Source organism: Manacus candei, unplaced genomic scaffold (assembly GCF_025592945.1).
Source record: "Manacus candei isolate 608988 ecotype Guabito, Panama unplaced genomic scaffold, ASM2559294v1 h1tg000047l, whole genome shotgun sequence".
NCBI lineage: Eukaryota > Metazoa > Chordata > Aves > Passeriformes > Pipridae > Manacus > Manacus candei.
Window position 1 is genome coordinate 5982206 of NW_026138095.1, and position 10335 is coordinate 5992540.

The 10335-nt window shown below is 47.0% G+C and overlaps 1 protein-coding gene across 1 annotated transcript; it reads left to right on the top strand.

The window, feature by feature from the left end:
* Positions 1-939: 939 nt before the first annotated feature.
* On the top strand, positions 940-5495 carry TOB1 (transducer of ERBB2, 1). Its single transcript, XM_051797306.1, has 2 exons — positions 940-1274; positions 3554-5495. The coding sequence occupies exon 2, from the start codon at positions 3691-3693 to the stop codon at positions 4666-4668; it is 978 nt and encodes a 325-aa protein (XP_051653266.1). The 5' UTR covers positions 940-1274; positions 3554-3690; the 3' UTR covers positions 4669-5495.
* The last annotated feature ends 4840 nt before the right edge of the window (positions 5496-10335 follow it).

Here is a 10335-nt window from a genome sequence, read left to right on the forward strand (position 1 = left end):
TTCCGAGTGGCATTTCCAAATCTCTCCCGGGGCCCATGCAGCGTTTATGCCAAAATGCTTTATTATTATACAAACAGAGCAAGAGGCGGAGAGAGAGGGGGAAAAAAAAATCAACCAAAAAAAAACCCCTTCACAGTTTGTCCTCCAGAACTGGGTCCTGCTGGTGGTGTGAGGGAAACCGCCCCAGCCGCAACCCTGAAAACCTCAGGGGGTGTTTAAAGAGAACGCCCGGGGATGTTTTAAGGAACACAGGGGTGGGTCGCACCCCAACCGCCTGTGGGGACCCCCGACATCCCTCCCCGGGCTCCGAAGGGGGGCCGCGCCCCCCCACACCCGAGTCTGACTCCGCCCCCCCGACCGCGCTGGCCAATCAGCGGCGGCCCCTTGGGCAGGCAGCCAATCGGCGGGCGTTGCTACCTGTGGGGAGTATTTTTAGCCGCCGGGCGGGGGGGATGTCTGTGAGGGGCCGCCCCGCGCCCCCTCCCGGGGGGGGCCCGGGCGGGTCACCCCAGAGCGTGCGGGTGGCGTGCGCTGCCCCCGCCGTGCGGGCACAGCCAGCCATCGCCGCCGCCCAGGCCCCCGCGGGCCGCGGCGGTCATGGGAGATGTAGTTCAGCGCTTCCCCCTCCCTCCCCTTCCCATCCCATCGCTTCCCCGCGGGGCCGAGGGGCGCCAGGGCAGGGTTTGACGTGGGTGGTGACGCAACGGGGCTGCGAGGCGAGGAGCGCGCTGACGTCAGAGCGGCCCCGCGCGCGCCGCGCCGGAGGAAGGGGCGGCAGCGCAGGGCCCAGCGCGGCGGGCGGGGCTGGGGGCGGGGCGTGACGGTTGTGGGCGTGGCTGCAGCGGACGCGAGTCAGTGGAGGGTGGGGGCTTGTGGGCGTGGCCGAGCGGGGCGCGGCGGTGGGCGGGGTAAGGGAGGGTATAAGTATGGGCGCGACGGGCGGCGGGGCAGAAGCAGAGGCAGCGCAGCTGCGACGGCCGAGCGCGCCCGTCGTGGGGGTGTGAGCAGCGCTGCCCTCCCCCCCTTCCCTCCCCCCCCTTTTTTTTTCCAACCCTTCCCCCTCCCTTCTCTCTCTTTTTTTTTTTTCTTTTTTTTTGGTTTTTTTTTTTGGACATCTCTTTCCTCTCCCCTCCCATCCTCGCGCCGAGGGAGAGCCGGCGCTCGGAGATGGGGGTCGGGTGCTGAGCCGCACCTCCCCCACCCGCCGCCACACACACACACACGCCCTCACACCCCCGCCGGGACTGTTTGCACTACCGCCCGCACACCCCCGGGTGAGTACCGGCCGTGAGGCGCGGGGGGCGTGCGGGGAGCCTGGGGCGGCGGGGCTGGGGCAGCACCGGCCGCTGAGGGGGGGGCGCCGGGGCGGTCACGACCCCTCCGTGACGGGGCGGCCGTGAGGGACCCGGCGGGTGTGGGGGCTCCTCATGGAAGGGGCTGGGGGTGAGGGCACGGCCGGGCTGCCAGGGGTCGCTCCCCTCTCGGGTTAAAAGCAAGGAGCGGTGCCGGCTGAGTAATCGCCGCTGGGCCGCTCCGGGAGCGCCGGCAGCGCCCTGCGGGACCTGCGCTGCCAGAGGGGCCCCGCAGCCCCCACCCCTCCGCCGGCATCCCCCCGGCCTCTTCTCCATCCTCTTTATTACGGGCTCAGAAAATGCTCCTCTTCCTCCTCCTCCTCCTCCTCCTCCTCCTCCCGCCGGAGCTCCGGGGTTGTGAGCAGAAATCTAATGAGACCCGACTGCCTGGTTATGTAACTCCCGCTGCTTAAGGCTCCTGCCAGGGCGCTGCTGCCGGGCCGGACCCCCCCCCCAGAAACGCCGTTCCTCTCCCCATAAATATATTAAAAAAACAACCAACAACCGGTTAGAAACGATTAGGCTGATTTGTTTGATCAGCTGCTTTTTTTTTTTGCGCCCGCGGATCGGTTTTCGCTTAGAAAAAAAATTCACAGCGTCAGCCCCGGTGCGCCTTGAAAGGATCGTTTCTTTCTTAAAGGACGTGGGGGGAAGGGAAACAAAACAGATGGATTAATAAATCATTTTTAAATGCCCCGTTTAACCGCCCAATCAGCTTTTCTGTACTGATTGTGCCCCCTTTGTAAATATCTTCTGTTTGCCCTTGATCTTTTCCTTATCCCCACCCGGTGCTGATCCAGCAAACGTTTAAAGGTCGCCTTATCGTACAGGCTTTCAAACTATTCCCATACCATGTTGGGGAGAACACGAGTGGCTTGGAAATAGGGTTCCAGACTTTAAAAGGAGATTATTCGGAGCAGGAAATAAAAAAGCAGTGTAGCCTTATTGTTAAAGGATTTTGATATTGACTTTGATTTCTCTAATCTTTAATGACAGCTACGCTAAATTTTGTTCCTGGTGATGCACTGCAGAACAATCCACTGTTAATTGAAATTCTGTTCGGGGCTTTTAACTTCAGCAAAAAAAAACCCCAACATATTTTGTTTCATTGGAACTTTTTGACAAAAGTGTGTGCTTTACATGAGTACTTTTATACCAAGGTACTGCAAGATTTGTGTTAGCAGTACGTGTGTTAATACCTGATTCTTGTCCCTTCTCTAACTTTAGACAGCTAATTTCTCTTTTGTCCTCTGTGAAGGAGTGGCAACCATATCTTACATTAAATATAAAATGGAGTCATGGAGAAGGAGAAAGGCAATCGTGTTTGAGGCTGCCAAAAGCCCTGTTAGCTCTGCAACTTTTTGAAATCTGAACTATAAACAGCGCAATATAAAAACTGAGTATATATTGTACCTCACACCTTAAAATATAGAATAATTTTTATTGAAAAATTGCGAATAAATTTATTGCAATAATTCCGTGGTCATGGCCACCCTTATGACAGACCATACATGCATCTATTCTGTATGTGCTGACTGCATTTCAGTTTGAGCAGTTGGAGGAAGAACTGTTGGATGTGCAGAGCGGACATTTTCTCCTCAGTTTGCATCATTTCATCCGTGCACAGTTTATGCGGAAGATTTGCCTGGACTTAAAATAAATGTTGCATAATTTTAGTTGTTTATGTGAAATCTTCTAAGGCGGTTGTTAACATTTTTATAATTCTGCAGCCTACAGTGCAGTCAATATGTTTGCAAACTTTAAATTGATAAATGACCCTTGGACTAAGACCTCTCAGGCTAAACTAATAGTCTGGTGCTAAATTTTGCAGCTGAGTACTATAAATCGTCCAAATAAGGGTTGGTAATTGAACCCTTGACAGGCTTGGCAGTTCTGTGATGTCTTAAAAATTATCCTTGCTGCTTTGTGAATAACCAAACAGCCAGCTCATGTGATTTGGAAGTGCCCCATGCTGTATATGTAAACACAAGCCCATCTTCTGCAGCGTTGTTTGTAAGTCGGGCTGAATGGAGCTGACATCCTCACCTTCCGCAGGCAGGAACTGAAATAGTTTGGTGCACATTTTTTTGACTTGAAAAGTAACCTATTTTATGCAGAAAGCGAAGCTGAAAGAATAGGCCTCCGAGCTTTATCTTACTCTTTCCTTATTTGGATGTGTTTGCTTTTGTTTTTTCTTAAAGGAACAAGAGCACTCAAGGTGAAGGATAATAATCAACTCGAATCAGCACTTTGAATGAAACTTTGTTTCCCTGTGGCGTCTTGAACACTTTCTTCTTCGGGTTTTGAAACAGACTTATAACTCTGTGGCATAGCAGCTATGCAGCTTGAAATCCAAGTAGCACTCAATTTTATTATTTCCTATTTGTACAATAAGCTTCCCAGACGACGTGTCAACATCTTTGGTGAAGAGCTTGAAAGACTTCTTAAGAAGAAATATGAAGGGCACTGGTATCCAGAAAAGCCATACAAAGGATCAGGGTTTAGATGTATTCATATAGGGGAGAAAGTGGACCCAGTCATAGAACAAGCATCCAAAGAGAGTGGTTTGGACATTGATGATGTTCGTGGCAACTTGCCTCAGGATCTTAGTGTTTGGATTGACCCGTTTGAGGTTTCATACCAAATCGGTGAAAAGGGACCAGTGAAAGTGCTTTATGTGGATGATAATGAAAATGGATGTGAGTTGGATAAGGAAATCAAGAACAGCTTTAACCCAGAGGCCCAGGTGTTCATGCCAATTAGTGACCCAGCATCTTCAGTGTCTAGTTCTCCTTCTCCTCCCTTTGGTCACTCAGCTGCTGTGAGCCCAACTTTCATGCCCCGCTCCACTCAGCCTTTAACCTTCACCACTGCCACATTTGCTGCCACCAAGTTTGGCTCGACCAAAATGAAGAATAGCGGCCGTGGCAACAAGGTCGCCCGCACCTCTCCCACCAACCTTGGCTTGAATGTCAATGACCTGTTGAAGCAGAAAGCCCTCTCCTCCTCCATGCACTCTCTCTACGGGCTTGGCCTAGGCAGCCAGCAGCAGCAACAGCAACAGCAGAAGACTTCTGCCCTGTCTCCTAACGCAAAGGAGTTCATTTTCCCCAACATGCAGGGTCAAGGTAGTACCAGTAGCATCTTTCCTGGTGACAGCCCCCTTAACCTCAGTCCTCTCCAGTACAGTAATGCCTTTGATATGTTTGCAGCCTATGGAGGTCTAAATGAGAAGTCTTTTGTGGATGGCTTGAATTTTAGTTTAAACAACATGCAGTATTCTAACCAGCAATTCCAGCCAGTTATGGCTAACTAAAAATAAACCGAAAGTGAAATCCAAGTAAATACTATTGTACAAGTTAAAAATGCACGTACCCAAGGGTGTATCTTTTTTTCCACCTCTTGAGATTTTTTTTAAGGCTTGTAGTATGAATACATTCAGGCTTGGTTAGATAAATACAACATGCATCATTTTTTTCATTTGCCAACCAAGCACAAAATTATTTTATACTGACTGTACATTACAAAAATATACTCTCAAAATATGGCCTCTTACAGTATTTAAGATATAGCAAGGACGTGGCTAATTTTTTTCATGTGTATATATATATATGTACACAGACATATATATATATATGTTTAAAAAATTGGCACTAATAGGTGGGTTTATTGGTCTTTTTCTAATTGTATAATTTAATTTAGTACAAAGTTTGTAAAATATCAGAGTATATATATTGTTTCTACAACATGGTATTGCATTTATATCTTTTTACTACAGTGATCTGTGACAGCTGCAGCAGCTTCATGTTGTATTTTTTTTACTGAAATTGTAAGATATCCATCTTAAAGACATCAATTCTAAAAAAAAGTTAAAAAGTTGTGTACAGAATATTCCTTAGTGGTGGAATTAAAATGTACGAAATATTTGCTTTTTTCAAAAGAAACACAAATTGTATTTTCTGTTAAAAGTTTAAAGATTTTTGCTATATATTATGGAAGAAAATGTAATCGTAAATATTAATTTTGTACCTACATTGTGCAATACTTGAAAAAAGGTATAAAAGTATTTTGAGTCAGTGTCTTACATGTTAAGAGGGACTGAAATAGTTTATATTAAGTTTGTATTAAAATTCTTTAAAATTACTTGGCTGTGGTGGTGTGTGTTTTTCCTGTCCTGCTGAGCATCCAAGCACTGCTGTTCCTTGTGCTGAGGATGCACCAAAGTCTGACTCAGAGGAGCAGTGGAAGGGTGGCTGCATTGCTGCACCACACGGGGCTCTTTACCCAAAACACCACTGACAGAGCACAGAACCCAATTAAGGACTTGCCTTCAATTATCTGAGCAAAATTCCACTTGTTTTCCGTAACTGCTGCTCAGTGAAGCCAGAAGGGAATTCCGTTCTTTTTCCTTGATAATTAAGACTATAAGCTCTGTGAACGTGGAGTTATGGGGTGAGGGTGTGCCTAGCAGGGACTCAGGTGATTCAATGAAATTCCCTTTCCATGCCACTGGGATTATTTGAACTATTATCTCGGGAGGTCCTAGACCAGCACATCAGCATTCTGCCTCTGTATTAGGGATTAATAGCTCAGAAACAAAACTGAATAAAAGTGCTGATTTACAGCTTACTAAACTCATTGTAAACTCACATTTTATATGCTCTATTAAAAGGAGAAATGTAATGCAACTGCAGTGTGACATTCTAAGGTTTTTATTTTAGTGGATTTTGCCAATTTTAATTTAATAGATTCTCAAAATCGAATGTGTGTGGGAGGAGAAAGAATTCAGAGGCTGACAGAACAACTCAGCTTTTCCAGGGCTATTTTGAAATTGCCTCCCTTATTCTTTTCCGTCTGCTTGGCAAACAGTGTTCCTTGCTAATGGACATTGTCAAGGGGAAGAGAAACTGCTTTAATGTGTAAATCTGACAAAGGTCAGCTTATGTTCCATGGCAGCTCCAGTCCTACAGAGCTCCAGTGCTAAGTGGATAGTCCTTGGCTCTTGGCAGTGGATTGTAAGCCACAGACGGAGCACAGGATTAAAATGATTTGAACTTTAGCATTCTCAAACTGGAATTTGAGACTGAAGGTCAGTCTTTTCCTGTTGGGTGCCCTCGATGTGACAAGAGGTGTGACTTCCACGCAGGCCCCCCTGTTTGGTGGGAGCAGAGTGGTGCTGGGAGAGGGTGTTTTTCACACTGATATGAGCTCTGTGCTTTGGACAGAGGCTGAGAAGAGCTGGCCGGGCGGAGGTGGGAGGCTGACAGTGGTATCCATTTCTAGTGCCATGACAACCAGTTCAAAAGCAATAATGGAGCAAAGGGGTTTTTTTTAGGCGTTCGTCTGTCTCTGTTTAACTGGCTCCTCTTTATTGAGTTTGCCATCTGGTTTATCTTTCCAGTAACGGCGCATCCGCGGACAGAACGGGCCTTAAAAGCGCATCATTTGGTACCTAATTTTAAGTGGATAATTTTGCTTTTAAGAGGAATTAAAAAAATACTGGATCAATTACTGGAAAACGGAGAACGTTAGCTCTGTGTATTATTTCTGTTTGTATGCTCAGACTTCAGGACTTACAGTTTTACTACTGACAGCACAATACTGATACCTAAACTGCCTAGGAGGTTGAGCAGCTCTGACAGTGGAGACTCTTCGATGTGTTCTGTAATATTTCTGTTCCTGTGATTTAAACTGAGATCATTTGTCTTAAAGGTCATTGAGCTTATCCTCTTCCCAGGCTGATTTGTTCCACTGTAACCAGCTCTGCTTCTGAAGGGCCGCTGTGCTTTGCAGCAAGGAAAAATCTCTGGACACAAGGTTGGTTTTTTGCAGCACCTTTTAATATAAAGATTTGACAAACAGGGTTTGGTTCTGGTGCTTTGAAAGGAGACGAGTCTGTAGAAGAGCTTCCAGTTTTCTCAACACAAATGTGAAGATTTAAATGTTTTTATTTCCCTCCTTATAGCAACGAGAGGTGCCTGCTTTGTGTTCAGTCTCCTTCACCCATTTATTTATCTTTTGCTTAAGTTTGGTGCTGAATTTCTAAGATCAAACATTAACATTGCAACCTTCTGTTCTCACCGAGTCAATCGCCAGGGTCATTTGCACACCCCCAGCATTCAGCTGTCTGGTAAGGGCAGTTGCTTTGATAGAAAAGACATAAAAAGGAGTGGAGGGGAAAAAAGGAAGTGTTTGCTCAGTTGTGCAAGTTCTTTTGTGTTTTCTCATGTGAACATGCAATTTACTTCCTTAAAATTGCTGGTGTAAGTTAAGCCTCGGAAATTTCTCTTTAATTTACGCTGAAGGAAAGGGCCAGAGCCATAAGTGTGTGACCCCTCAGTGCTGCCTACTGCATCCTGTCACTTCACCCCAAGTCCCCACCCGAGCACAAGTTCAAAGTGCTTTGGTCTGCAGGGCTCACTCCATTCAGGGCAAATCGGTAACATTTGAAAATTGCAGTCTAAGATCTGTGAACCTGCTCAGAGGCACCGGCGTGGCAGGGCAGGGGTTCAGTGGACAGCTACAGTCTGGGCTGGATTGGCTGTGTGGGTCGAGGACAGACCTCACTCTTGATCAGAAGTCTGGTAGCAGCCACCAAAATTAAACTGATCTGGTTACTTGTGCAAAGGGGAGCTGGCTCAGGGGTGGAGTTCACAGTGCTCCAGTGCTGCACCGTGTTCTCAAGGGTCCCTGCCACAGGGGTGAGTCCAGAGGGCACAGGCTGGCCTGGGTACCAGTTTTGCAGTTCCCAACTTCAGCTCAACTGTGGGAATTTATACAAACTGAGGACAGGGCTCTGAGCCACCTGATATAGTTGAAGATGTCTCTGCTCGTTGCAGGGGAGTTGGACTAGATGAGTTATCAAGGTCCCTCTCAACCCAAACAATTCTTTGATTCTATAAGCCACACAAGGATCATCCCTCCTTCATGATGCAAAATGAGAAAGCTACTAAACATTGCTTACATTGCTTGCAATCTCTTGCTACACAGTCTGCACCCTCTGTTCCCACCACATCGCAGCATGCAAAAGCTTGGTGGTAGCAAACAGCCCAGTTGCATTCTGAACTATCAAGTAACCAAACAACTAGTTGTTAAATCAGCTCTTTGGACCGACATGGGATCAAAGCAGAGTTCATGTACTGATCTGATGCCCCAGACTGTTCTATTAACGTTTCAGGAATAAATACCTCAGGGTTTGTGTTGGTAGTTTTGGAGCAGATGAAGCAAACCGGTGGTTCAGCACTCTTTTTTATATCATCAGCAAGTTGATTTAAATTGAGTGTACAGAGTTGGCTGCATTCCTCTCATGAGTTGCATAAAAAGTTTGCTAAATCGAAGTGCCAGAGCTGTAAAATCCTGCTGAAGGGACTGTTTCCAAAGATCAGCGAGAGGAACAGTTAAACTGTGACCGTGGCAGTGCATGTGTGACTTTTGTCCTCTTGGCTTTATTTTAGTGACAGTAGTAAGAAGTTTTGCCTTACAGAAGGGAAAAGGCATTAAGACTCAGGAACATAAACCACATTCCCTTTGGCACTACGAGTTCTCTACCTCATAGACAAAATATGATCAGAGTGCAGAACGAATGGCAGGTGTAAAATATTTTTAGAAAAACCTTGGCGTGCAGTGCAGACATCCCTCAACCCCCATCCTTTATTCTGTCAACTTTCGTTTGTTAGGAACAATCTGTAGTATCAAGGGCTGCAGTTCTGGTGGAACTTGCTGTAGTTTTCATTTGTAATTTAGCACTTCAGAGGCCTGAAATCAGAGCTCCTCTCCTCTGAGCGCTGGGACACTTACATTTAAACAGTCTGTCAGCCACGGAGCTCATTGCACTGCTTTCCCCTGTCCCCTTGGCTTCACGATTGCCCATAGCATAAAACAAAAGAGGACTCTGGGAATGTAGAGCCTTAATTATTTTTTAGTGCCCCTGTGAGCTTCTCTGAGAATTTTATATCAAATGGCTCATGAAGTTAAAACCAGCCCTGGAAACCCACCTTTTTTTCCTTGGCAGAATATAGTCATTGTCTTATACACCCATAACCCTTTCCCATGGCTTTTCTGCCTCCCACAGAACCCTCAGAAGGACCGACTAATGTGTTGCTCCCTTTGTTCACCGCCTCTTTTTACTTGCTCAGCTGCACCAGGCTTTCATGCTGCTCTTTTTTTCACCCAGACTCCACTTCTGTCTGACCTCAGCTCTGAATTGCACAGTGCTGGGAACTGCTGTGCCATGGGAGACTCAGCACACCAGGCTCCAGCCCCCAAGAGGTGCCCTCTCCCTCCGCCCCATGCTAAGCCTGGCTTGATTTCACTTTAAAGACATAGTGTAGAGAACTCCTGAATGTCAGAACATGGGGAAGGGCTGCCTTAGGTGCTCACAGTGCCACAGACCTGGGTGAATTTGCTGCTTGGGCAGCTTTGGCCAGGAATGCAACCGCCCAGGAGTTTTCAGTCACACTGATGGAAACAAGAGGTGGCAGGTTAGAGAAGAACATGGTATCAGGGATGACAACTTGGGCACCCCAGATCTGACTCTGGGCAAGGCTGACTCCCTTCTCTGTGTTGTTTCCTCCTCTGTCTCCATTGAAACCCACTGTTAGCAAGTGTGAGACATTAGCTGGCTATCACTGGCTGTTTGCTGTCAATAAGGAACTTCATCTGGTTCCTTTGTGCCACAGGAACAACCTCAGAGGTTGACCTGCCATTCCCTCCTTTTATTGCCTTCAGTCTCTGTGGCCTTGGAGCATCTTCTCCATCATACAGTTCACTTAACGTGGATTAGGTGACCTTTACATTTTGAAATAAGGCATGCATAGAAAAGTGAGGCACTGGATCCTCATTGTCCATGGTACATGGAGTCTGATTCATCCACCAGCAGAGCAGAAGGCCTCTGGAGCAGTGAGATCTCACATACTGACTATTGTGATTCTCTGAAAGAATGTCTGTGGGTGTTTCTATAGATATGGAAGTATATATTCCTCCA